The sequence below is a fragment of the Oenanthe melanoleuca genome, chromosome 28, assembly GCF_029582105.1.
Source record: "Oenanthe melanoleuca isolate GR-GAL-2019-014 chromosome 28, OMel1.0, whole genome shotgun sequence".
Classification (NCBI taxonomy): domain Eukaryota; kingdom Metazoa; phylum Chordata; class Aves; order Passeriformes; family Muscicapidae; genus Oenanthe; species Oenanthe melanoleuca.
In genome coordinates, this window is record NC_079361.1 from 4,316,029 (window position 1) to 4,343,577 (window position 27,549).

A 27,549-nucleotide genomic window follows, 5' to 3' on the forward strand; every position below is an offset into this window, starting at 1 on the left:
TTTTTTTGGGTCACCGAGGGGTGGGAGCAGCACGGCTGAGCCTCAAGGACATGACCAGAGCAGGGTGACCCGGCTGTCACCCACCCTGCTGGCCAGTGACCCCCGAGAGCCCGGGGGACACAGAGGGGGGACAGCGACGCTGAGCCCGAGAGGATGTGGCATGTGTCACCTCTCCGCTTGGGGACATTCGCGCCCAAACCGAGCCCAAAAATCTGACAGCAGACACCCCGAGTCCCGCAGCTCTTTATTGGTGCGAAGATAATAAATAGAAAAAAGCCCCTGGCTGGGGGCGCAGCGCCCCCCACCCCCCCTGTCCCCTCGCTGTCCCCTGTCCCCTCGCTGTCCCCTGTCCCCTCGCTGTCCCCTGTCCCCCCGGGCCGGGGGACGCAGGCTCGGAGCCGCCGCCGCTGCTCTCAGTCCTGCTGCCACCGCGTGGCGCTTCCCGGCCACTCCCGCTGGCTTTGGGGACACGCTGGTGGCGCGGGGACAGGCGCAAGGACGCGCAGGGACAGTGCCCGACAGGGACACGGCGACAGCGCTGCCTCGCAGGGGGGTGGCAGGAGGGGACTTGGTGGCATTTGGGGGCTCCAGGGAGGGGGGGGGGTCTCAGCGAGCTGCACCCCCAGGGTGACAGTGGGACACAGCGAGCCCGGTGTCACCCGGTGTCACCCGGTGTCACCGCCGGGCGCCACTCCCCGAGGGGCTGAGGACGGGGAAGAAGCGGGGGGCTGCTCCCCCACGCGGGGTTTCCCCCCTCTCCCCGCACCCCTCCGGCCTCGCTATCTCTGCCAAACGTCCACGGGCTGTCCCCTCCTCACGGGGACAGCGACCCTCTGCTCGTCCGGCCCCAGCGCGTAGGGAGGGAATCCCTTGGCGAAGTCATCGCGGGGCTGGAGGTCGCCGGGGGCTCGGGAGGCTTCGCTGAGGGTGGCCAGGCTGGCCAGGGAGGGCTGGGGGTGGCCCGGGGGACAGCCCAGCCCCGGCGACACCCGCTCAGACTTGATGCTGATGGCCTGGTGCTGCGGGGACGCGCCGGGGACAGCGGGCGGCTCCTCCGCGGGGACGATGCGGCTGCTGGCCCTGGGGCGAGAGGGGAGGGCGATGAGGGATCCCCTGCTGGGTGTCCCCTCTACCCCCTACAAGGGTTGACACCCCCAAATTCCCGTCCTGGGCTGGCTCTGGCCCAGTTGGGCGCTGGAGTGTGACTGGAGGGGGACACGTGGGGACAAGATCCACGAGGGAATCCGGCTGGAAATAAACCGGGGGTGCTTCGGGGGTGACCCCCAAGATCACTCTGGTGGCCGGGAGGTGACACCCGTGGGTGCAGCAGAATGGGCTCGTCCCCACCGTGCCCCCCCTGTCGTCACCCCAGGGTCACCCTGTCCTCACCCCACCGCTGCCCTGCCCCCTCTGTCCCCACCCCTGTCCCCTCCTGTCCCCACCCCTGTCCCCCCTGTTTCCCCCTGTCCCTCCTGTACTCACCCCAGTGCTGCCCTGTCCCCTCCTGTCCCCTCCTGTCCCCCTTGTCCTGTCCCCCTGTCCCCTGCCCCTGTCCCCACACGTTTCCTGCCATGTCCCCCCCATCTCCCTCCCTGTCCCCAGCCCTGTCCCCCCCGTCCTCACCCCAGCGCTGCTCTGTCCCCTCCTGTCCCCTCCTGTCCCCTCCTGACCCCCATGTCCCCTCCTGTCCCCTCCTGTCCCCACCCCGTCCTCCCTGCTTCCCCCTGTCCCTCCTGTACTCACCCCAGCGCTGCCTTATCCCCGTGTCCCCCCCTGTCCCCCTGTCCCCCCTGTCTCCCCTGTCCTGTCCCTCCTGTCCCCTGCCCCTGTCCCCACTCCTATCCCCATCCCTGTCCCCCCTGTCCTCACCCCAGCAATGCCGTGTCCCCTCCTGCCACCCCTGTCCCCCCTGTCCTCCCCGTCCCCTGTCCTGTGTCTCCTGTCCCTCCTGTCCCCACCCCTGTCTCCCCTGTCCTGTCCCCCCTGTCCCCTGCCCCTGTCCCCACCCGTGTCCCCGCCCGTGTCCCCGCTGTCCTCCCTGTCCTCCCTGTCCCCTGTCCTGTGTCTCCTGTCCCCCCCCGTCCCCACCCGTGTCCCCCCCGTCCTCACCCCAGCGCTGTCCTGTCCCTCCTGTCCCCCCTGTCCCCTGCCCCTGTCCCCCCTGTCCCCACCCGTGTCCCCCCCGTCCTCACCCCAGCTCTGCCATGTCCCCCCTGTTCCCCCTGTCTTCTCCTGTGTCCCCCCTGTCCCCACCCGTGTCCCCTCCTGTCCCCGCCGTCCTCACCCCAGCGCTGCCACGTCCCGGGCGTTCCCCCACGCCGGGGGCTGCAGGAAGCCGGGGGGCGGCGGGACCTCGCCAGCCCCAAAATCTGCGGGGCGGGAGGACACGGCAGTGAGCGGGGACGGTGACAGGCAGAGGGGACAGCGCTGTCACCGGGCGGAGGGGACGGTGACAGGCAGAGGGGACAGCGCTGCCACCGGGCGGAGGGGACGGTGACAGGCAGAGGGGACAGCGCTGTCACCGGGCGGAGGGGCCGGGACTCACCCGCTGGGGCCGGGCTGAGGAAGGGGAAGCCGGCGAGGCCGTGGCTCGGGAGGCCGGAGCTGCCCGGGCTGAGCACGGGGCTCAGCGTCTGCAGGGCGGGGTACAGCGGCCGCTGCGGGAGCGGGGACCCCAAATCGATTTTGTGCCCCAAAACCCCAAATAGGTTTTGTGCCCCAAACCCCCAAATAAATGTTGTGCCCAAAAACCCCCCGCGGGGACCCCAAATTGATTTTGTGCCCCAAAACCCCAAATTGATTTTGTGCCCCAAACTCCCAAATAGGTTTTGTGCCCCAAACCCCCAAATAAATTTTGTGCCGCATAACCTCCGGGGGACCCCAAATCGGTTTTGTGCCCCAAAAAAACCCTGGAGGGACCACAAATCGGTTTTGTGCCCCAAATCCCCGGGGGAACCCCAAGTTGGTTTTGTGCCCCAAACCCCCAAATAAATTTTGTGCCCCAAAACCTCCGGGAGACCCCAAACCGGTTTTGTGCCCCAAAAAACCCCTGGGGGGACCCCAAATCGGTTTTGTGCCCCAAACCCCCAAATAGGTTTTGTACCCCAAAACCCCTGGGAGGACCCCAAATCGGTTTGCTGCCCCAAATCCCCCGCGGGGACCCACAAATTATTTTTGTTCCCCAAAACCACCCAGGGGAACCCCAAATAAATTTTGTGCCCCAAAAAACCCCTGGGGGGACCCCAAATCTGTTTAGTGCCCCAAAATCTCCAGGGGAACACCAAATAGATTTTGTGCCCCAAACCCCCAAATAAATTTTGTGCCGCATAACCTCCGGGGGACCCCAAATCGGTTTTGTGACCCAAAAAACCCCTGGGGGGGACCACAAATCGGTTTTGTGCCCCAAAACCCCCGGGAGGATCCCAAATAAATTTTGTGCCCCAAAACCACCCGGGGGAACCCCAAATAAATTTTGTGCCCCAAAATCCCCGGGGGAACCCCAAACCGATTTTGTGCCCCAAAACTCCGGGGACGCCAAATAAGTTTTGTGCCCCAAAACCCCCAGGGGAACCCCAAATCGGTTTTGTGACCCAAAACCCACGGGGGAACCCAAAATAGGTTTTGTGCCCCAAACCCCCCAATAAATTTTGTGCTCCAAAACCTCCTGGGGGACCCCAAATCGGTTTAGTGCCCCAAAACCCTCAGGTGGACTCCAAATAGTTTTTGTGCCCCAAAACCCACGGGGGGACGCCAAATAAGTTTTGTGCCCCAAAACCTCCGGGAGAACCCCAAATCGGTTTGCTGCCCCAAATCCCCCGCGGGGACCCACAAATTATTTTTGTGCCCCAAAACCACCCAGGGGAACCCCAAATAAGTTTTGTGCCCCAAAACCCCCAGGGGAACACCAAATAGGTTTTGTGCCCCAAAAAACCCCTGGGGGGACCCCAAATCGGTTTTGTGCCCCAAAACCCCCAAATAGGTTTTGTGCCGCATAACCTCCGGGGGACCCCAAATCGGTTTTGTGACCCAAAAAAACCCTGGGGGGGACCGCAAATAAATTTTGTGCCCCAAAACCTCCGGGGGGACCCCAAATAGGTTTTGTGCCCCAAATCCCCAAATGGGTTTTGTACCCCAAATAGGTTTTGTGCCCCAAATCCCCAAATGGGTTTTGTACCCCAAATGGGTTTTGTACCCCAAATAGGTTTTGCGCCCCCAAAACCCCCTGGGGGATCCCAAAGCCCCGGAGGAGGGGTCGGAGGGGAGGGGCGGGATTTGGGGAGGGGACACCCGTGCGGCTTAGGGGACAGCAGCCTCACCGCGCTCCGGCCGCTCGCCACGCCGCCCTGGGACTCGCCACGCCGGCTCTCGGCCCCCAGGAACAGCGGCGGCGGCGTCTTGGTGGCCAGGGCGCGGCTCAGGCTGGCGGCGGGGAACAGGGGGTAGCTGAGACCTGGGGGACAGACGGACAGCAGGACGCACGGATGATCCTCGGGGCATCCCCGTGGCGGTGGCCGCGGTGGCCACGGAGCCGTGGGCAGCCGCGTGTGCCTGCAAAGCCACTTCCTCCGTGGGCCACCCGGGCTGTGACACGAGGTGACAGCGGCGGGATGTGGCTCTGGGGACACCAACAGGCGACAGCGGCTGCCAAACCCCCCTGGCCGGGCTCTGATGGGGGCTGGGATGGCCCGTGGGAGTGTCCTGAGGCCACCGCGCTGTCCCCACCCCGGGATTTGGGTCCCGTGTCACCTCCCGCCCACCCCGGGGGTTTTCACTGATCAAATCCCGAGTTTTGGGGGTTTTCACTGATCAAATCCCGAGTTTTTTTGGGGTTTTCACTGATCAAATCCCGAGTTTTTTTGGGGTTTTTTACTGATCAAATCCCGAGGTTTTTTTGCGTTTTAACTGATCAAACCTCACATTTTTCGGGGTATTCACTGATCAAACCCTGCATTCTTTTTTGCGGTTTCTACTGATCAAACCCAGGGTTTTTTGGGGTTTTCAGTGACCAAACCCCGAGTTTTTTGAGGTATTCACTGACCAAACCCCGCGTTTTGTGGGATTTTCACTGATCAAACCCCGCATTTTTGGGGGAGTTTCACTGATCAAACCCCGCGTTTTTTGGTGTTTTCAGTGACCAAATCCCACATTTTTTGAGGTATTCACTGATCAAACCCAGCGGTTTTTTGAGGTATTCAGTGACCAAACCCCACATTTTTTGAGGTATTTACTGACCAAACCCAGCCGTTTTTTTGGGTATTCATTGACCAAACCCCGCGTTTTTGGGGGTTTTCACTGACCAAACCCCGAGTTTTTTGGGGTTTCCCGTCGCTTTCCCGTCCCCCTGTCCCCGCCCGGGGCTGAGCTGTGCCACGGGAGGGTCCTGCGGGCTCGGGGACAGCTGGGGACCGGCCGCTGGCGGGGCGCAGGAAGCAGCTGGAGCGAGTCGGGAGCTCGGGGCCGCTGTTTCCACAGCTGCGGCTCCGCTCCTGCCCACGCAGCCGCCCCGGCCCCGCTCCCGGTAAATCCCCGGGAGAGGAGCTTTGCATGCGGGGCCGGGCAGGGAAAATCCCCGCGGGGCCACGGGGCTCGGGGGCTCGTGGTGGGGACGGGGTGGCCACGGAAGGGTGGCCGTGGAGGGGACAGTGTGGCCATGGAGGGGACGGGATGGTCATGGAGGGGACAGTGTGATCATGGAAGGGTGGCCGCGGTGGGGATGGGGTGGCCGTGGAGGAGACATGGTGGCTGTGGAGGGGACGGGGTGGCCATGGAGGGGACAGTGTGATCATGGAAGGGTGGCCATGGAGGGGATGGGGTGGCTGTGGAGGGGACAGGGTGGCCGTGGAGGGGACGGGGTGGCCACGGAAGGGTGGCCATGGAGGGGATGGGGTGGCCATGGAAGGGTGGACGTGGAGGGGACAGGGTGGCCATGGGGAGGACAAGGTGACCATGGGCAGGACAGGGTGGCCATGGAAGGGACAGGATGGTCATGGAGGGGATGGGGTGGCCATGGGGAGGACATGGTGGCCATGGAGGGGACAGGGTGGCCATGGAAGGGACAAGGTGGCCATGGAGGGGACAGGGTGGCCATGGAAGGGACAGATGGTCATGGAGAGGATGGGGTGGCCACAGAAGGGTGGCCATGGTGGGGACAGGGTGGCCATGGAGGGGACAGGGTGGCCATGGTGGGGATGGGGTGGCCATGGGTAGGACAGGGTGGCCATGGAAGGGACAGGGTGGCCATGGGCAGGACAGGGTGGCCATGGAAGGGACAGGATGGCCATGGAGGGGATGGGGTGGCCACAGAAGGGTGGCCATGGTGGGGACAGGGTGGTCATGGGGAGGACATGGTGGCCGTGGAGGGGACAGGGTGGGCATGGAAAGGGTGGCCATGTAGGGGACAGGGTGGGCATGGGGAGGACAGGGTGGTCGTGGAAGGGTGGCCATGGAAGGGACAAGGTGACCATGGGCAGGACAGGGTGGCCATGGAGGGGACAGGATGGTCATGGAGGGGATGAGGTGGCCATGGTGGGGATGGGGTGGCCGTGGAAGGGTGGCCATGGACAGGACAGGATGGCCACAGAAGGAACAGTGTGGCCATGGATGGATGGTCATGGAGGGGACAGGGTGGCTCATGGAAGGGACAAGGTGGCCATGAAAGGGTGGCCATGAACAGGACAGGGTGGCATGGAGGGGTGGCCATGAACAGGACAGGGTGGCCATGAACAGGACAGGGTGGCCATGAAAGGGTGGCCATGAACAGGACAGGGAATCCATGGCAGGCACAGGGCACCCAAGGTGGTGACAGGACACCCACGGCCGGGTCCCTTCCCCTTGTCCCCACCCCCTGCAGTGTCCCCGAGCCTACCTGGGGGCAGTGGCCCTGGGGACCGTCCTGGTGGCTTTGGGGCCGCGGGTCTGAAGGCGGGAGAGCGGCCCTGGGGCTGCGGGGAGCTGCCCAGGGAGGCGTCGGGGGCCGGGGGGGAGCTGCCATAGGCGGCCTCGGGCAGGGGCACCGGGCTCTGGGGGGACACAGGGCTCAGGGACAGGGACCTCGGGACCCTGGGGACCTTTGGGGACACACAGGGGTCAGGGACAGGGACCTCGGGACCCTGGGGACCTCTGGGGACACACAGGGGTCAGGGACAGGGACCTCGGGACCCTGGGGACCTTTGGGGACACACAGGGGTCAGGGACAGGGACCTTGGGATTCTCGGGTTTTTGAGGACACTCAGGGGTCAGGGACCCTGAGGATTTTTGGGGACACACAGGGCTCAGGGACAGGGAGAGGTCAAGTTCAGGGAGGGGATGGGGACACTTGGGGACACTTGGGGACACTTTGGCCTCTTCAGGGTAGAGCAGGGATCAAGGACAAGGAGTGGGCAGGGACCCTCAGGGACATTTGGGGACCCTCCAGGACACGGACAGGGATGGGGTGGGATGGGATGGGATGGGATGGGATGGGATGGGATGGGATGGGATGGGATGGGATGGGATGGGATGGGATGGGATGGGATGGGATGGGACTCTCAGGACCCTTCAGGACAAGCCAGAAACCAAAGACAGGGATGAGATGGGGACACTTGGGGACCCTCAGGACCCTTGAGGACAAACCAGAGGTCATGGAGGGCGTGGGGACCCACAGGAATCTGCAGGACAAGGACAGGGAGGGGACAGGGACCCTCAGGACTCTGCAGCACAAGGATGGGATGGGGACCCTCGGGGACCCTCCAGGACAAGGACAAGGCTTGGGGACCTCGGGGACCCTCGGGGACCCTCCGGGACAAGGACAAGGCTGCCATGGGGACCCTCGGGGACCCTCCAGGACAAGGACAAGGCTGCCATGGGGACCCTCGGGGACCCTCCAGGACAAGGACAAGACTTTGAGGACCTCGGGGACCCTCCAGGATAAGCACAAGGCTGCCATGGGGATCCTCGGGGACCCTCGGGGACAAGCACAAGGCTGCCATGGGGACCCTCGGGGACCCTCGGGGACCCTCGGGGACAAGCACAAGGCCGCCACGGGGACCCTCACCCCACTCACATAAAACCTCGGCCTGGCCAGCGACAGCTCCACGCCCTCCCCGCTCCTTCTCCCTTTGTCCCCGGGCGGCTCGGGCCCTTCCTCCAGCTCCAGCTCGTGGCTCTCCAGCCCCAGCCCTTTGCGTTTCAGCGTCTGCGGGGCGGGGGGGGCGACAATGAGCGAGTCCCTGCGGCCGCCGCGGGGCCCCGGGCGCCGCCCCCGGGCGCTACCTCGAGGATGTCGGAGTTGGTGCGGCTCTCGTGGGGCTCGCTGTACTCGGTGTACTTGAGCAGCACCTTGTCCATGTCGGTGCTGGCGTACTGGAACAGGCGGTTGGCGCTGTTGAAGATGATCAGGGCGATCTCGCAGTCGCACAGCACGCTCAGCTCGTACGCCTTCTTCATCAGCCCGAATTTCCGCTTGGTGAAGGTCACCTGGGGCGGGGGCGGGCGTGAGAACACCCCGAAGCACCCCAAAACACCCCAAAAATACACCAAAAACATCAGAGAACACCCCAAAACACCCCCAAAACACCCCAAAAACATTCCAAAACAGCCTGAAAACACCCCAAAACACCCCGAAAAGATCTCGAGAACATCCGAAAACACCCCGAAAATACCCCAAAACACCCAAACTCACCCCAAAAACATCCGAAAACACCCCAAAACACCCCAAAACCACCCCAAAACACCCCGAAAACACCCCAAAATACATTCCAAAATACCCCGAAAACACCCCAAAACACCCCAAAACACCACAAAACACCCCAAAACACCACAAAACACCACAAAACCACCCCAAACCACTCCGAAAACACCCCAAAACACTCCAAAACACGCCCAAAACACCCCGAAAACAACCCTAAAATATCCGAAAACACCCCAAAATACCCCAGAACATCCCAAAATACCCCAAAACACTCCCAGAACACCCCGAAACCACCCCAAAAACATCCCGAAAACACTCCAAAACACCCCAAAACACCCCGAAAACACCCCGAAAATACCCCAAAACCACCCCGGACATATCCGAAAACACCCCAAAATACCCCTGAGCATCCCAAAACACCCCAAAACACCCCCAAAAACACACCAAAGCCACCGAGAAACACCCCGAGAACACCCCAAACCACTCCAGAATCACCCCAAAACACGCCAAAAACATTCCAAAACACCACCAAAACCACCCAGAAAACATCCGAAAACACCCCAAAACACCCCAAAACCACCCAGAAAACATCCGAAAATACCCCAAAAACATCCGAAAACATCCCGTAAACATCCAAAAACACCCCGAAAACGCTCCAAAACCACCCAGAAAACATTTAAAAACACCCCAAAATACCCCAAAACCACCCCAAAATCATCTAGGAAACACCCCAAACACCCCAAAACACCCCAAAACACCCCAAAATCACCCCTGACCCCCAGAAACGCTCCCGGGGGCGCTGGCAGGGCGGGTTTTCTCTCCCATTTTATTGTCCCCACCTCGTCCCGTACCTGCCGGTTCCGCTGATCCAAAATCCGGCTGATCTGGATTTTTTTCCGGCCCATTTTCGCCTCCTCTGCTGAATTTGGGGCTGGAAAAAAAAAAAAAGCGAGAATCCCCTGAGCCCCACAAGCCTCGGGGCCGCCCCAGCAACGCCAAAAATAAATTTGGCTGCTGAAAAAAAAAATCAAATTTTGGGAGGAAGTTCGGTCGTTTCTTCTTCCGCGAAGATGGTGGGCGAGAGGAAAATGGGGAGAAAATGGGAAATTCTGCGGGGTTAGAGGGGAAAAAATCCCCGGGAACCCAAATCCGTCACCCCCAGGGCGCCCTGAGCACCTTTGGGTGTCGGCTGGAAAGCGGCGCTGCCGTGATCCCAAATTTTTCAGGGGGATTTTGGGTGATCCCAAATCCTACAGCGGGATTTTGGGTGGTTCCAAATCCTTCAGTGGGATTTTGGGTGGTGCCAAATCCTTCAGGGGGATTTTGGGTGGTCCCAAATCCTTCAGCGGGATTTTGGGTGATCCTAAATCCTTCAGGGGGATTTTGGGTGATGCCAAATCCTTCAGGAGGATTTTGGGATCAGGGTTTTCATTCCAAATCCTTCAGAGAGATTTTGGGATCAGGGTTTTCATCCCAAATCCTTCAGGAGGATTTTGGGTGATCCCAAATCCTTCAGGTGGATTTTGGGTGGTCCTAAATCCTTCAGGGGGATTTTGAGTGGTCCCAAATCCTGCAGCGGGATTTTGGGTGATGCCAAATCCTTCAGGAGGATTTTGGGATCAGGGTTTTCATTCCAAATCCTTCAGAGAGATTTTGGGATCAGGGTTTTCATCCCAAATCCTTCAGCGGGATTTTGGGTGATCCCAAATCCTGCAGCGGGATTTTGGGTGGTCCGGAATCTTCAGGGGATTTTGGGTGATGCCAAATCCTTCAGGGGGATTTTGGGTGATGCCAAATCCTTCAGCGGGATTTTGGGTGGTCCCAAATCCTTCAGGAGGATTTTGGGTGATGCCAAATCCTTCAGGGGGATTTTGGGTGATCCCAAATCCTTCAGCGGGATTTTGGGTGGTCCCAAATCCTTCAGGGGGATTTTGGGTGGTCCGGAATCTTCAGGGGATTTTGGGTGATGCCAAATCCTTCAGCGGGATTTTGGGTGGTCCCAAGTCCTTCAGGGCGATTTTGGGTTTTCCCAAATCCTTCAGGGGATTTTGGGTGATCCCAAATCCTTCAGGGGGATTTTGGGTGATGCCAAATCCTTCAGCGGGATTTTGGGTGATCCTAAATCCTTCAGGTGGATTTTGGGTTTTCCCAAATCCTTCAGGGCGATTTTGGGATCAGGATTTTTCACCCCAAACCCTTCAGCGGGATTTTGGGTTTTCCCAAATCCTTCAGGGCGATTTTGGGATCAGGGTTTTCACCCCAGACCCAGGGGGCCGCTCCGAGGCTGCTCCTGAAGCCGCTCCGCGGGATGGGGAGGGCGATTAAAAGGGTTTAAAGGGTCCCTCCGACAAAAGGGTTTTAGGTTCAAATTTGGGGATTTTTTTTTTTTTTTAAATTTTTTTTTTTTTAAATCTTTTTAAACTCCGGCAGACTAAATTTGACCTGCCCCACTCAGCGGGCCAGGAAGCGGCTGCGCGAGGAGACAGCAAAGCGGAACCACCCACCCGGGGCCGCGGCAGCGCGGGGACACGGGCACGGCGACACCCCCCGGCGTCCCCTTCCCAAATTCCGGCTCCTCTGAGACCCCCAAAAAAACCATCCCAAAATCCCCAAGCGGGGCAGAAACCTGAGATGTCCCCAAAGGGATTTGGGGACAGAGCCCGCCTGGCTTTGTCACTGCTGTCCCCAAATCGCGTCCAGGAGGATGAAGAGGGGCTGGGGGATAATTTTGGGACCCCCTCCCCCAAATTCCAGGCTGGATGTCGGGGTGCAGTGGGGACCCCGTGTCCCCCTTCCCCCTCCCCAGCACGTTGCCGTTTCACCATCGGGCTCTGCTGCTATTTTTAGCTGATCAAAACTAATTTTAATTTATGGAAGGAAATGGCGCTGCCGTTCCCACGGCCCTGCTGCCACCCGTGACCCCAAAGCCACGCGCGACCCCCCCCAAAATCCAGGGGACAAAAATTCCCCGGGGGAAAAAATGAGGTTTTCCCATTGAAACCATCCCTGGGGGGTTTTACTGCTCCGACACCTGAGAACAGCACCAGGGAAAAAATTCAAATTGTTGGATTTGGGGATGGATGGATGATGGATGTATGGATGGATGGATGGATGGATGGATGGATGGATGGATGATGGATGGATGGATGGATGGATGATGGATGGATGATGGATGGATGGATGGATGGATGATGGATGGATGAATGGATGGATGGATGGATGGATGATGGATGGATGGATGATGGATGGATGGATGGATGATGGATGGATGGATGGATGGATGGATGGATGATGGTTGGATGGATAGATGGATGGATGGATGGATGATGGATGGATGGATGGATGGATAGATGGATGGATGATGGATGGATGATGGATGGATGGATGGATGGATGGATGGATGGATGATGGATGGATGGATGGATGGATGGATGGATGGATGATGGTTGGATGGATGATGGATGGATGATGGATGGATGGATGGATGATGGATGGATGGATGATGGATGGATGGATGATGGATGGATGATGGATGGATGGATCCATGGGTGGATCCATGGATGAATGGAGGGATGATGGATCTATAGATGATCCATGGATCTATAGATGGATGTATCCATAGGGACATGAAATAATTCCAAGGATTTGCTTGGGGACAATCCCCAGTGACCTTTGGCTGCTGTGGTACCTCAGTGCCCCATGAGGTGATGCCCAGCAGGTCCTGGAAGGTTCCAGCACCCACAGAGTGATCACACGGGGGTCCTGGAAGGTGCCAGCACCTACAGGGTCAATCTGAGGAGGTCCTGGACACTTCCAGCCCCCACACGGTGATTCTGAGAAGGTCCTGGAAGGTTCCAGCCCCCACAGGGTGATTCTGAGAAGGTCCTGGAAGGGGCAGGAGGGAGCCCAGAAGAAGCAGAGCCGCATCCCCATCACTCCAGGGGATCCGGGGACCCTCCGGGTTGGGATTTTGGTGCCGGGAGAAGCGGCCGAGACCTCGTGCAACACTCGGGGCCGTTTCATCAGCCACCGCTCCTCAGGGCTCCGCTCCTCCCGCAGCCTGGGGACACGGCCGGGCCACCAGAGCTGCCACCAGAGCCGGGGTGGCACCAGGAAGGCGCCACTCGGTCACCGCAACCCCCCCGGACAGGTGTGGAGGGCTGGGAGGGAGGGGAGGGGGGATTTCCCTCGGGGACATTGTCACCTCCAGCCAGGTGACACCCCCAGGGCGGGCTGGACCCCCAGAGCCACTCCTGGCATTGTCCCCACCACGGGGGGCACGCTGGGTGTCCCCTGAGCACCCCAACAAATCCCAGCGAGTCCAAACCTTCCAGACTGGAGATTTTTCTCCTGAATTTGGAGATTTTTCCCTTTCCCTGCTCCGGGAGAGGTCCCGGTGCTGCCGGCACCCGCCAGGCTCCGCTTATCTTTAGCACCGGGATTGGGATCCCAAAAATTCCCGCCGGGATCCAGCACCCACAGCGGGGTCTCACCGCGACCCCCCCGGGCTGGAATCGGGTTTACAATCAGCCCCCCCTCCCGAATCTGCGCATTTCGGGGATATTTGCATGGCGCCAGGGGTGTGAATTCCTAATTTCGGCTCTTAATTAATGAGCTGAGACCAAGCGAATCCCAGGAGAGCCGCGTGTTTTTCCGTGAGCCGCTGTGGGATTCCCGGCAGCGCTGCCTTCAACGCCCCCCGCACGATCCCAGAAATCTCAAATCTGTCGGATTTACCCTAAAAATCCCAGCAGGTGGGGTATGAAGGGAAAAGCTGCTCAAGGGTCCCCTAAAACACCCCCAAATCCAGGTCTCGGGGCTCCCCAGGGATTTATACTCCCATAAAGCACGAAAAGTGGAGGAAAATGTTGTTTTTTATCGAATTTTGGGGGTTTTGCTGCGGATCTGGGAGCTGGTTATCAAATACCCGCTGGTGGCACTCGGCAGCTCCCAAAAAGCGTTTCGCTGGAGGAAAACAAGGATTAAAGCGAGGAGAAAGAGTTTCCATCCCATCTTTAACAGCGAGGGAGGGGGAAAATCTGAGCCAGGAGCAGCGAAATCCCCCAGGAGGGCGAGGATGATGCGGGGACCGAATTTAAAACGGGAATTTAAAACAGGAATTTAAATCGGGGAATTTAAAACGGGGATTTAAAACGGGAATTTAAATTGGGGAATTTAAAACGGGGGTTTAAGGACCAGAGGGATAAATCCAGCTCTGGCTCTGAGGTTTTTGGATCCCCTGGGAGCGGCTGAGCTGGTGCGAGCAGCATCCCGAGCCCCGCGCGGGGAAAAGTCAAAGTTGAGCTCGGAGTTTCTGCCGGGCCCTTCTGCTTTTTATAGGTTGTTTAAACAAGAGACCAGTACAAACCAGCGCGGGGCTGGCAGCGCTGGGTGGGGACTGGAGAGGAGCTGGGAAGTAGGGGAAAGGTGGGGATGGGGCTCGGAGGGATTTTTTGGGACCTCCAAAACATCACCCAGCATCCCAAAACCGCTCAGGTTTTATGGCCGGGCCCGGGGGGGACACTGCCACCTCCAGCCCCGCTGTCACCCCGCGGGTGACACAGAGCGAAAGTCCCGGCCCGGTGCTGATGGGCGGAGGCTTTTCGGTTCCAAAATGAGTGTGTGGAAGGAGGGAGGATTGAAAGGGTCCCCACTCTCCAAAAAAAAAATAAAAAAAAAAAAAATCAGGCGGCTCCAGAGGATGAATGGACAGAGGGACCCCCCCAGAGCTCTGTGGATGCCACATCCAAGGGATGGAAATCGAGATTCCCGTGGGATTGGGCTGCTCCAGGCCACGGTTGGGAATTAATTTGGGAATTCCACAGTCGGGAATTAATTTGGGGAGTGATGCTCGGTTGGTGCTGGGTGGTTTTGGGGTTGCCTGGCTCACAGAGCTGGTTCGCTCCTGATAATCCTGCTGGGATTTTTGGGAAGATGAGGGAAATTCAAGGGGTTTAAATTCGCCTATTTTCTCCCCAAATCCTTCTGGGTTCTCCCCCAGCAGCGTGCCAGCCTTTCCAGCCCTCTCACCGCCGCGATGACCCAGCAGGAACTCTGTCCCCTTGCACCAAAGTTCCCCAAAAGTTTCCCAAATCCACTTTTTTTTTGGGATGTCATGGGTGTTCTGGGCTTGGAGGTGACCGGGAATGTTTGACATCCCGAACCAGAGCTGAAACCTGCGCCCACCTCCCTCCTTCCCGACCCCCAGCTCTCCCCCCACGTCACGCTGACGTGTCCGGCTGGCAGCGGGGACATGGAGCGGGGCCAGGACCGGGATGTCCGGACGGGTCACCCACTCCTTTCCCAACCCATGTCCCCAAGGATGCCCCTGGGGGTCCCCTGGGGGCACAGCCCGTGGTCCCACCCCGAGTTTCCACGGGAATTCATTTCCCAGAGCCGGCAGCGCTGGGAAAGTTGCTCTCGTTAAAAGAGTGAAACAGTGAGGATGGGGACGGGGACAGGGACAGGGACAGGAACAGGGAACGGGACAGGGAAGGGACACAGGGGACAGGGATGGGGACAGGGACAGGGCAGGGACAGGGACAGGGCAGGGACAGGGACAAGGACACGCTGTGCTGGGCAGGAGGATCTGGCAGAGGATCCATCTCGCCCTCCACGGATGACAGGGGGACCCAGGCGCACAGGGACAGCCTGGAGATGCGACATGGAGGTGCCACCACCCTGGAGATGCCACATGGAGGTGCCACCACCCTGGAGCTGGCCCTGGCAGGAGCCGTGGCCGTGTCCTGTCACCAGCACGTGCCGGGAGCCGCCAGGCCGCAGTGCCACCCCAGCGAGGTGACAATGCCATCAGGGGTGGCTGTCCCCGCTGTCCCCAGCGCCACGTCGGTCCATGGCTCGTGCCTCAGTTTCCCCGCTCGCCCTGAGCTCAGCCCCAGCCCCCAAAGGCCGCGGTGGCCCCGGCACAGGGCGGCTGCCACCCAGGCTGCACTTTTGGGTTAAACCCGGGCGTTCCTCCCTGCGCAGACACGAGTAAAAATAACCGCCCCGAGCCCGGCGCAAACCACAGGCTTTTTATAGCCCGCCATCCCGAGACGGCGGGGCGGGGGCCGGGGCTCGGCCGTGCCCAGCGCAGCCCGCCGGGCGCCGGCCCGGCCGCACCGGCCCCTCCCCGGGCCCGCCAACCCCGACGGAGCGGCGGATGGAGCGGGACGGAGCGGACAGCGCTGCTGCCGTCTGTCATTGTCCCCTGCGCCCGGTGCCGGTGACACCGGAGCGCGGCCGCGTCCCGGGACAAGGCGTGGGACACGCACCTGGGCAGCGGCGCTTCCTCCTCCTCCTCCTCCTCCGCAGCTCGGCCGCGGCTGCAGCGGAGCCGGGGAGACCCCGGGGCTGATCCCGGGTTGATCCCGGGTTGATCCCGGTGTCGATCCCGGGTTGATCCCGGTGCTGGTCCCGGTGTCGGTGTCGGTCCCGTTCGTGTCCCCGCAGCGCGCGCTGCCGCCGCCTGACCGGTGATATTTGCATAGCCCCGCCCACCCCGCCCGGGGATTTGCATACAGCAGCCGGGCTGTGCTGCCATTGGCTGAAGGACTGTGGTTATTTGCATAGCCACGCCCCTGGGTGTGTGGGAGGCGGGGCGGAGGGAAAGGGGCGTGGCCGGGGAGTTTCGGGGCGTTGAGAGGATGGGGAGCGTTGCGGGGTTTGGGGGAATTTCGGGGGGATTTGGGGAAATTGGGATGGGAGCGGAGCTGGAGGGATCTGGAGGAGGATTGGGTTGGGCAGGGAAGGGCGTGGATGAGTTTGTGGGAATTTGGGGGCAGGAATTGGTGTGAGGATGGGGAAATTGGGGGGCTGGGATGGGGGATTTGGAGGGGATGAGTTTATGGAATTTGGGGGCAGGAATTGGGGTGAGGATGGGGAAATTGGGGTCTGGGATGGGGGATTTGGAGGGAGGCCACAGTGAATTTGTGGGAATTCGGGGCCCTGGGACGGGGTGAAGTTTGGGGGGTCCTGGGGGATGTTGGGGTTCAGGTCGGGCTGAGATGGAGTTTTGGGGCGCAGTTTCGGGCCCAGGCTCTGGGTTTGGTTCATGGCAGATCCATTCCAGATTTCAGGGGACCCCCCCAGCCCCACCAGCCCCTTCAGCCACAGGGTTTGGGGGTGTCACTCCCGTGGTCCCCAATGTCACCGAGGGCTCAACAAAACCCCCTCAGCTCCAAACAGGGACACCCAAGGCACCTCTTTATTTTTAATTAATTTTATATTTTTTATAAATTCAGCGACTGCCCTGGGAGAGGGGTCTTGTCTCCCTCCTCCTGTCCCAGTGTCCCCAAGGGTGACAGTGCCACACGGAGGCTGTGAGGAAACACTGGGGACACCGAGGGACCCCGACACCTCCGTGTCACCCTGGCAGCACCTGGGACATCCCAAATGCCATTCCCTGTCCCCAGGGGCAGCCTGGGGCTGAGGGCAGGGAATAACGGAGCTGGAAGTCGGAATTCCCGGCGGGAATGAGCGGGCTGAGTTCAGAGGGAGCAGAACCTGAGCTCGGGGGATGCTGTGACCCCAAAATCAGCGTGTCCTGTCCTGGGGGAACCGATGGAATTCCATGAGAGGAGCTCCGGGGCAGCAGGTGGGAAAAGGGGAATATCAGGGAATTCAGGGAATTTAGGGGATTCAGGTCCCATCCAGCCTCACAGCAGAGACATTTTTTCACCCTGGACACCCCCCGGGGGTCCAATCCCGGCTCCCAGTCCCAGGAAAATCGGGAGGAAAATTTGGGAAAATGAGGAATTTCTGGATGAGGCTCTCAAGCGTTCAGGACTCGACATCTTCCCCAGAGCTGCTTTTAAACTTGTGATTTATTGAGTGCAATTAGCAGACTGTTAATTAGCCCCGCTAGAAATCTTAATTGATCCTGAGCAGGGGGGCGAGCGGGGAGAACAGAAGCGCCGGAGCTTCGGCAGAGTCTGAGGTGACACATCCAGGGACAATTTGGGGACGCTCGGGGTGGTTTTTGGGGGTGCCCTGTCCTGTCCTTCCTTCACCTTGGACTCGAGGTCAGGGTCACTCCCAGCGCTGCCAAAAAAACCATTTTTGGGCACAGGGACCCCCCAGGCTGGGCCCGGCTGCTTCTTCCCAGTTTAAAGCTTTGAGCTCCCTCTTGAGGCTCTTCCTGCCCCAAAATCCCGGGATTTTGGGGAGCCTGAGGTGCTGGATGCCCTGGGATGAGAGCTGCACCCCAAATTTCACCGGTGGCTGAGCTCTGTCACTGTCCAGGACACGGGAAAGGGACAGAGATGCCGTCACCAGGAGCTGGTTTGGGGATTTTGGGCCAAGTCCCAGGGACTGCCACCACCCCCCCCCGCCCCCACCTCCTTCCAAAAATGCTGGAAACGAGCCTGGAGCCAAATTCCTGCTGCTGCCAAGGCCAACACGGCGGGGTTTCAAAATAGCCCCGTGTCCCGCGCGGTGCCAGCGGGAACCACCCACGCGGGACGGGAGGGAAGGGACAGAAAGGGACAGAAAGGGACAGAAAGAAAGGGACAGAACTGCTCCTCCTGCAGACGGAAAGGTCGCCCCGTTCCGGATCCCACAGCCCCGCCTGGGCACGGCTGCTGGCACTGGGATGGAGGAGGCTGCGTGGCACCGGGACCCCAATGTCCCCTTGTGTCCCCTTGTGTCCCCTTGTGTCCCCTTGTCCCGTCTCCGGGGAAATTCCTGTGCCAGGAGCTGCTTCCGCAGCTTCTTTCCCAAGGTGCCAGGTGAATTTTGGGCGAATTTTCCTAAGTTCATGCTGGAAACCTCCGCGATTCCCAGGAGAAGGCGCTGGCGGGGCAGATCCCAAAGGAAAAGGCGATTCCGCTTCCCAGGATATTTATAAGACATGGGAAACTCGTGGGGGTCCCAGGGGTCGCCTCGAGGGTCTTTTCTCAGCCTTGCGGGACTGGGAACGTTCCGGGAGCTCCCTGCGGGGCTGGAGGGGAAAATCCCGGCAGGTGGAGGCCAAATCTGCCCCTCCCGGGGGGATGCGGGTCAGGGAATCGCCTCTTCCCACCGGCCTCGCTCCACACCGGGGGGGTCGGGTCGGTACCGGGGTTTTCCCAGCAGCGGGAAAGGCGGGGCTGGGAATGGGGGAGGCGGCTCGGTGTCCGTCTGTCCGTCCGTCCGTCCTCAGTCCCCACCCCCGCTCCTGCTCCCTCCACCTCCAGGAGGCTCCCGGGGCCCCACCGGGGGCGGGCACGGGGGCAGGACGGGCCCGCCCCGGCGGACACGGCGGAGCGGAGGCGCTCCCGTTCCCGGATCCCAGTCCCCGTTCCCGTTCCCATTCCCGGTTCCCATTCCCCGTTCCCGGTTCCCATTCCCCTCCCAGATCCCATTTTCCCGGTTCCCTATTCCCCATTCCCGGTTCCCATTCCCCGTTCCTGGATCCCATTCCCCGTTCTCATTCCCCGTTCCCGGATCTCAGTCCCCGTTCCCGGTTCCCATTCCCCGTTCCCAGATCCCATTTCCCGTTCCCGGTTCCCATTCCCCATTCCCATTCCCCGTTCCCGGTTCCCATTCCCCGTTCCCGGTTCCCATTCCCCGTTCCCGGTTCCCATTCCCCGTTCCCGGTTCCAAGCCCGAGCTCCCGCAGCGGCGGCACAGAGGAGTCGGGGGAGCGCTCGCACTTTCGGCACCCCGCGGTTCCCCCGGCTGTCCCGGTTCCCGGTGCCGGTTCCCGGTGCCGGTGTCGGCCCCGCCATGCCCTCCCCGTACCCGCAGCGAGCCCTGACGGTGCTGCTGCTCTTCGGGACCTTGTCGGCTGCCATGGCCCTGCTCTCCTCCAGCCTCATCTTCCAGCTGCCGTCGGGCCGGGCCGCTCCCGGTGCCGCTCCCGGTGCCGCTCGCGGGGCTCTCCCGCAGCCGGTGGCCGCCGCTCTGGTGCCGGTATCGGCCGTGCTGGCCGCGCTCTGCCTGGTGCTCAACGTGAGCTGCTTCTTGCTCTGCCTCCTGCACGGCTACTTCAGCACCGAGCTGTGCCGGGGGCAGCCCGGGACGGAGCGGTGAGACCGCGGGGACACCGGGGGAACCGGGGATGGAGGGGCGGGAGCAGCGGGGACACCGGGGGAACCGGGGATGGAAGGGCCGGGACACGCGGGGACACCGGGGGAACCGGGGATGGAAGGGCCGGGACACGCGGGGACACCGGGGGAACCGGGGATGGAGGGGCGGGAGCAGCGGGGACACCGGGGGGGAGCGGGGATGGAAGGGCCGGGACACGCGGGGACACCGGGGGGAGCGGGATGGAAGGGCCGGGGGGGCTCGGGAGAGGCGGGGATGCTCCGAGGGGTCAGGGGGAAAAGGACAGAAGGGCTGGGGGGGGTCTGGGGGGCTCGGAGGGGTCTGGACAGGGGCTGGAGGGGCTCCCAGGGGTCTGGAGGATGGACAGGAGGGAAGGGCTGGAGGAACTGGGGGTGCTCGGGGGTCGCAGGGTCCGGGGATGGAGGGGCCGGGGGGGCTCGGGAGAGGCGGGGGTGCTCCGAGGGGTCTGGGGATGCGCAGGAGGGAGGGGCTGGAGGGTCCGGGGAGCTCGGAGGGATCTGGAGGGACCGGGAGGGGTCTGGGGGAAGGACAGGGGTCTGGGGAGGTCTAGAGGTGCACAGGGGTCTGGGGGATGGACAGGAGGGAAGGGCTGGAGGGGTCTGGGGGGCTCGGAGGGGTCTGGGGGTGCACAGGGATCTGGGGGGGTCTGGGGGGCTCGGGGTGCACAGGGGTCTGGAGGGGTCTGGGGGGGTCTGGGGGTGCACAGGGGTCTGGGGGGGGGTTTGGGGTGCACAGGGGTCTGGGGGGGTCTGGGGAGGTTCTGGGGGTACACAGGGGTCTGGGGGCTCTGGGGGTGCCCAGGGATCTGGGGGTGCACAAGGGTCTGGGGATGCACAGGGATCTGGGGGCTCTGGGGGTGCACAGGGGCCTGGGGGCTCTGGGGGTGCAGAGGGATCTGGGTGTGCACAGGGATCTGGGGGTGGTTTAGGGGTGCCCGGGGCTCTGGGGGTGCAGAGGGGTCTGGGGGAGGTTTAGGGGTGCCCGGGGCTCTGGGGGTGCAGAGGGGTCTGGGGGAGGTTTAGGGGTGCCCGGGGCTCTGGGGGTGCAGAGGGGTCTGGGGGAGGTTTAGGGGTGCAGAGGGGTCTGGGGGAGGTTTAGGGGTGCCCGGGGCTCTGGGGGTGCAGAGGGGTCTGGGGGAGGTTTAGGGGTGCACAAGGGTCTGGGGGTGCAGAGGGGTCTGGGGGAGGTTTAGGGGTGCCCGGGGCTCTGGGGGTGCCCGGGGTCAGGAGGACACCGAGGGACGGGCAATGGGCTCTGCAGGCGGCAGCGCCACCCCCGCATTGTCCCCGCACATCCCCACGCGGTCCCCGGAGCTGCCGACCCCCCCCTGCACCCCCAAAATCCACCCGAGGATCTGCTGGGGCCCCTCAAAAAAAACCAAAAAAACCCAAATTCCCCTCCCTGCTCCCTTCCCGTGAACACCAGGCCCTTTAATTTGAGTTTTAAAGATTTTAAACTGGGACCAGCGAGTTTAGACCTGGCTGCACAACCCAGGGCGTTGAATTTAATTATTTAAAACTCCCCGCGTGTTTTAGGAGCTCCTGAGGTCACCCCAAAACCCCTGGGATCACCCCAAAATATTCTTCACGCTGGGGTAGCCACCAAAATGACCCCAGGGCTGGGTCATTAAGCACGGCCACGTGTTGATTTAATCATTACCAGAACTTTTACACTCGCAGAGTTGTTCCTGAATGAATTAAATTTTTTTTTTTTTTTCGTGGATCTGGGGGCTCCTGGCCAAGCTCCTGAGTTAAAACTTCAAAAAACAATTCGGGAATAATCCGATTTTCAAGGATTTTGGTGACATCGTGGGGGTGACTCATGAAATTCTGGGACCTCTGAGACTTCAGTCAAAACTCATTTAATGGGAATGACGATGTTCCAACAGCTACTTTTTGTCCCCTAATTAGAGAATCCAATCACTCCCAGCTCTGCACGGAGCACCGGGCTGGAGAAATTCCAGCAGCGCCTCCTCAGCCCCTTCCAACGCTTCATTAACGGAGGAGAGCAAAAATATTTCCCTAAAAACATCAAAATTCCCACAACAAACTCGGGCTTTTTGTGGGAGCCGATTTTCTGCTGGAAAAAAAACCCAAAAAAACAACAAAAAAAAACCAAACAAACCAACAACAAATTCCCTCCACCCTGAGTTGGGAATTTTCCGGTGCTCCCGGCTTGGATTTGGGGCTGTAAATGCCGGGAAGTTGAAATTTGGGAATTGCGAGGTCACAGGTGGGGACAGGGAAGGAAAATAATTCCCCAAAATATTTTTTTTTTTTATTTAAATTAAAGTTCTTTGCTCCCCAAAACTCCCGGAGCAAAGCACGGGGAGGCTTTTCCCAAATAATTTGAATTTCAGGCGGATTTCTGTGCCTTGCTCCGGGAATTTCCAGCAGATCCTTTCATCCAGTTTCCCCCGCTGCTGTCGGGAGCGTTCCGCTCAGATTTGGGAGGAAAATCGGGATTTTTGGGGATTTTGGGGCACGGCCGGGAGGTGGCAGCGATGTCCCCGTGCCGTGGTGGCATCAAGGGCGGCGCTCACATCGCGGGGACTTCGGCAGGTTGGGGGTGTCACCCCGAATTGCTGATGTCACCCAAAACTGGCGGTGTCACCCTGAATTGGAGGCGTCACCCCAAATTTCCGTTGTCACCCCAAATTAGCGCTGTCACCCCAAACTGGTAGTGTCACCCTGAATTGGAGAGGTCACCCCAAATTGGCGCTGTCACCCCAAATTTCCGCTGTCACCCCGAATTGGCGCTGTCACCCCAATTAACGCTGTCACCCCAAATTGTCACTGTCACCCCGAATTGTCACTGTCACCCCAAATTGCTGATGTTACCCCAAACTGACGCTGTCACCCCGAATTGGTGGTGCCATCCCTAATTTCTGCTGTCACCCCAAATTGTCGCTGTCACCCCAAACTGATGCTGTCACCCCGAACTAACAGTGTCACCCCAAATTGGAGGTGCCATCCCAAACGGTCACTGACACCCCAAATTGCCGCTGTCACCCCAAATAGTCACTGTCACTCCGAATTGTCATTGTCACCCCAAATTGTCACTGTCACCTCAAATTGCTGATGTCACCTCAATTTCTGCTGTCACCCCGAATTGTCGTTGTCACCCCAAATTGCCGCTGTCACCCCAATTAACGCTGTCACCCCGAACTGTCACTGCCACCCCGAATTGCTGATGTCACCCCAATTAACGCTGTCACCCCGAATTGTCACTGTCACCCCAAATTGTCACTGTCACCCCGAATTGTCATTGTCACCCCGAATTGTCGTTGTCACCCCGAATTGTCACTGTCACCCCGGATTGTCGCTGTCACCCCGAATTGCTGATGTCACCCCAATGGACGCTGTCACCCCCGTTGACGCTGTCACCCCAATTGTCGCTGTCACCCCGCATCACCCCAAATTGTCACTGTCACCTCAAATTGCCGATGTCACCCCAATTAAAGCTGTCACCCCGAATTGTCATTGTCACCCCAAATTGTCACTGTCACCTCAAATTGCCGATGTCACCCCAGTTAACGCTGTCACCCCGAATTGTCACTGTCGCCCCAAATTGTCACTGTCACCCCGAACTGCCGCTGCCACCCCTGCTCCAAACAAATCCCAGGGCTCCTGTTTGGAGCAGGACAAGAATCAATTTGGAGCTCCTCAGCTCCAGAACTTCTTCCTGTGTTTGGTTCTGAGTTCCTCAGCTCCAGATTTTTTTCTGGGCTCAGATCAGAACCAGGATCAGTTTGGAGTTCCTCAGCTCCAGACTCTTTTTTTCCTCTGTTTGGATGTTTTGAATTCCTCAGCTCCAGATTTTTTCCCTGGGCTTGGAGCAGGACCTGGATCCTGCCCAGGGCTGTTTTCCCTGCAAGGACCTTTCCAGAGGCTCTGAATTCCCTGAGTTCCCTGAACCCCCTGAGCTCCCTGAATCCCCTGAATTCCCTAAATTCCCTGAGTTCCCTGAATTCCCTGAATCCCCTGAATTCCCTAAATTCCCTGAATTCCCTAAATTCCCTGAGTTCCCTGAATTCCCTGAATCCCCTGAATTCCCTTAGTCCCCTGAGTCCCCTGAATCCCCTGAGCTCCCTGAATCCCTGAATCCCCTGAATCCCCTTAGTCCCCTGAATCCCTGAATTCCCTAAATCCCCTGAATTCCCTTAGTCCCCTGAATCCCTGAATTCCCTGAATCCCCTGAATCCCTGAATTCCCTGAATCCCCTGAATTCCCTGAATTCCCTGAATCCCCTTAGTCCCCTGAATCCCCTGAGCTCCCTGAATTCCCTGAATCCCCTGAATCCCCTTAGTCCCCTGAATCCCTGAATTCCCTAAATCCCCTGAATTCCCTTAGTCCCCTGAATCCCTGAATTCCCTGAATCCCCTGAATCCCTGAATTCCCTGAATCCCTGAATTCCCTGAATCCCCTGAATCCCTGAATTCCCTGAATCCCCTGAATTCCCTGAATTCCCTGAATCCCGAGTCCCCTGAATCCCCTGAGCTCCCTGAATCCCTGAGTTCCCTGAATTCCCTGAGCTCCCTGAATTCCCTGAGCTCCCTGAATTCCCTGAATTCCCTGAATCCCCTGAGCTCCCTGAATTCCCTGAGCTCCCTGAATCCCCTGAGTTCCCTGAATTCCCTGAGCTCCCTGAATTCCCTGAATTCCCTGAATCCCCTGAGCTCCCTGAATTCCCTGAGCTCCCTGAATTCCCTGAATCCCCTGAATTCCCTGAATCCCTGAATTCCCTGAATCCCTGAATTCCCTGAATTCCCTGAGCTCCCTGAATTCCCTGAATTCCCTGAGCTCCCTGAATTCCCTGAATCCCCTGAATTCCCTGAATCCCCTGAATTCCCTGAATTCCCTAAATTCCCTGCCTTCCCTCCCTCCCAGGGCAGACTGGTTCCTGCTGGACAGCCGGAGTGTCCGGCACGCAGCCCTCGGCCTCTTCTGCTGCGGGGTCTGCCTCTACCTCACAGGCAAGTGCCCACCAGAATTCCCAGAATTCCCAGTATATTCCCAGTATATTCCCAGTATTCCCAGTCCAGCCCTAGGCTGGTTTCTAATCTCAAGTCCTGAGCCTGTCCTTGAGCTCTTTTCCAGCTCAAACCATTCCATGATTCTGTGAATCCATCCCTTTTCCAGCCCCAACCATTCCATGAATTTATAAATCCATCCCTTTTTACTCCTGGCTCCTGATTTCTTTTCCAGCTTCAGCTATTCCACGAATTTAGAATTCCAACCCTTTTCCAGCCCAAACCATTCCATAAATTTCCAAACCCATCCCTTTTCCAGCCCAAACTATTCCATAAATTTGTGAATCCATCCCTTTTTCCAGCCCCAACCATTCCATGAATTTCCAAACCCATCCCTTTTCCAGCTCCAACCATTCCATAAACTTGTGAATCTATCCCTTTTCCAGCCCAAACTATTCCATAAATTTGTGAATCCAGCCCAAACCATTCCATAAATTTGTGAATCCATCCTTTTTCCAGCCCAAACCATTCCATAAATTTACGAATCCATCTTTTTTCCAGCCCCAACCATCCCATAGATTTCCAAACCCATCCCTTTTCCAGCTCCAACCATTCCATAAACTTGTGAATCCATCCCTTTTCCAGCCCAAACCATTCCATAAATTTGTGAATCCATCCCTTTTCCAGCCCCAACCATTCCATAAATTTGTGAATCCATCCCTTTTTCCAACCCCAACCATTCCATAAATTTGTGCATCCAGCCCAAACCATTCCATAAATTTGTGTATCCGTCCTTTTTCCAGCCCAAACCATTCAATACATTTCCAAACCCATCCCTTTTCCAGCCCAAACCATTCCATAAATTTCCAAACCCATCCTTTTTCCAGCCCAAACCATTCCATAAATTTCCAACCCCTCCCTCTCCATCCCCTGGCAGCTCTGGCCCTTTTCATGCTGCTGCTGTTCGAGCTGGAGGCGGGAATCGCCAGCGCCTGCATCCTGACCTCTGGAATTCTCGTCCTGCTCATCTCCCTGCTCCACGCGCTGCTCCGCGCATCCCAAATCTCCCAAAATTCCCACTCCGAGCCTCCCCAAGCCCTGTACGAGAACGACTCCGCCCAGCCCGGCGACAGCGGCGACATGGACACCAAAATCGCGACTCCTGCTCGGCCCCGCCCTGAAATCCATCGGGAATTCTCCTTCCCGCTTTTCCTGGAGCGCAAATCCCGGCAGGGCTCGGAAATCCATCGGGAATTCTCCTCCCCGCTGTTCCCGGAGCGCAAATCCCGGCCGGGATCCGCCTCCAGCAGCAACCTGAGCTCGGCTCCCCGCAGCCGCCAATTCCCGCGGGAATGTCGCGACATATCGCGCACGCACAGGACGCTGGCCGAGGATTCGGGGCTGCTCCAGGAGCAGGGAAATCCTTGGAATGGGGCGGCCCGGAAAGGCACCGGCAAGGACTCCACGCTGGTGTGATTCTCCACGTCTGGGATTTTGGGATTTTCAGCTCTGGGATTTTGTGGATTTTGGGTTTTCCAGCTCGGGGATTTTGGGATTTGCAGCTCTGGGATTTTGTGGATTTTGGGTTTTCCAGCTCGGGGATTTTGGGATTTGCAGCTCTGGGATTTCAGGATTTGCAGCACAGGAATTTTGGCATTTCCAGCTCTAGGATTTGGGGTTTTGCATCTTTGGGATTTGCAGCTCTGGGATTTGGGGATTTTCCAGCTCTGGCATTTTGGGATTTGGGGTTTTCCAACTCTGGGATTTTGGGATTTGCAGCTCTGAGATTTTGGGATTTTCAGCTTTGGGCTTTTGGGATTTGGGGTTTTCCAGCTCTGGGATTTTGGGATTTTCAGCTCTGGAGCAGGAATCGCTCTTTTTCCCTGTTTCTGGTAAATTTTTTCCCTGACCACTCGCAGCCTTGGGGTGGCCACAAGAGGGTTTGGGGTGGCCAAGAACAGGTTTGGGGTGGGAAAAAGCAGATTTAGGGTGGCCAGGATCAGGTTTGGAAATCCATCGGGAATTCTCCTTCCCGCTTTTCCCGGAGCGCAAATCCCGGCCGGGATCCGCCTCCAGCAGCAACCTGAGCTCGGCTCCCCGCAGCCGCCAATTCCCGCGGGAATGTCGCGACATATCGCGCACGCACAGGACGCTGGCCGAGGATTCGGGGCTGCTCCAGGAGCAGGGAAATCCTTGGAATGGGGCGGCCCGGAAAGGCACCGGCAAGGACTCCACGCTGGTGTGATTCTCCACGTCTGGGATTTTGGGATTTCCAGCTCCGGGATTTGGGATTTTGCATCTCTGGGATTTTGGGATCTCCAACTCTGGGATTTTGGGATTTGCAGCTTTGGGATTTTTGGATTTTGGGTTTTCCAGCTCTGGGATTTTGGGATTTGCAGCTCTGAGATTTTGGGATTTGGGGTTTTCTAGCTCTGTGATTTTGGCATCTGCAGCCCTGAGATTTTGGGATTTTCCAGCTCTAGGATTTCGGGATTTTCAGCTCTGGGATTTTGGGTTTTCCAGCTCTGGGATTTCGGGATTTACAGCTCTGAGATTTCAGGATTTGCAGCTCTGGGATTTTGGCGATTTTGGGTTTTCCAGCTCTGGAATTCTGGGATTTGCAGCTTTGGGATTTTTGGATTTTGGGTTTTCCAGCTCTGGGATTCGGCGTTTTCCAGCTCTGGGATTTCGGGATTTCATAGGTCTTGGATTTGGGATTTGGGATTTTGCATCTCTGGGATTTGCGGCTCTGGAATTTGGGGCTTTCCAGCTCTGGGATTTGGGTCTTTCAAATCTGGGATTTCAGAATTTGTAGCTCTGAGATTTGGGGTTTTCCAGCTCTGGGATTTTGGCATCTGCA

General features: G+C 59.0%; 2 protein-coding genes across 3 annotated transcripts; one reads left to right on the plus strand and one right to left on the minus strand.

Annotated features, from left to right (window-relative positions):
* Positions 1 to 340: 340 nt before the first annotated feature.
* Positions 341 to 16,052, minus strand: MEF2B (myocyte enhancer factor 2B). Of its 2 annotated transcripts, none has more exons than XM_056512709.1 (9): positions 15,943 to 16,052; positions 9,520 to 9,599; positions 8,251 to 8,454; positions 8,042 to 8,173; positions 6,866 to 7,019; positions 4,317 to 4,450; positions 2,546 to 2,657; positions 2,285 to 2,369; positions 341 to 1,074 (listed from the first exon to the last, which is right to left on the minus strand). In XM_056512709.1, exons 2-9 carry the CDS (start codon positions 9,571 to 9,573, stop codon positions 780 to 782), a joined length of 1,170 nt encoding a protein of 389 aa, XP_056368684.1. In that variant the 5' UTR covers positions 9,574 to 9,599; positions 15,943 to 16,052; the 3' UTR covers positions 341 to 779. The 2 variants fall into 2 exon arrangements, with proteins under 2 accessions (XP_056368684.1, XP_056368683.1); XM_056512708.1 differs by having other exon boundaries at positions 341 to 1,080.
* Positions 16,053 to 19,194: 3,142 nt separating this feature from the next.
* On the plus strand, positions 19,195 to 26,934 carry TMEM221 (transmembrane protein 221). The gene is made up of 4 exons (XM_056512373.1): positions 19,195 to 19,677; positions 24,607 to 24,692; positions 25,627 to 26,159; positions 26,737 to 26,934. The coding sequence occupies exons 1-4, from the start codon at positions 19,376 to 19,378 to the stop codon at positions 26,932 to 26,934; spliced, it is 1,119 nt and encodes a 372-aa protein (XP_056368348.1). The 5' UTR covers positions 19,195 to 19,375.
* Positions 26,935 to 27,549: the final 615 nt, after the last annotated feature.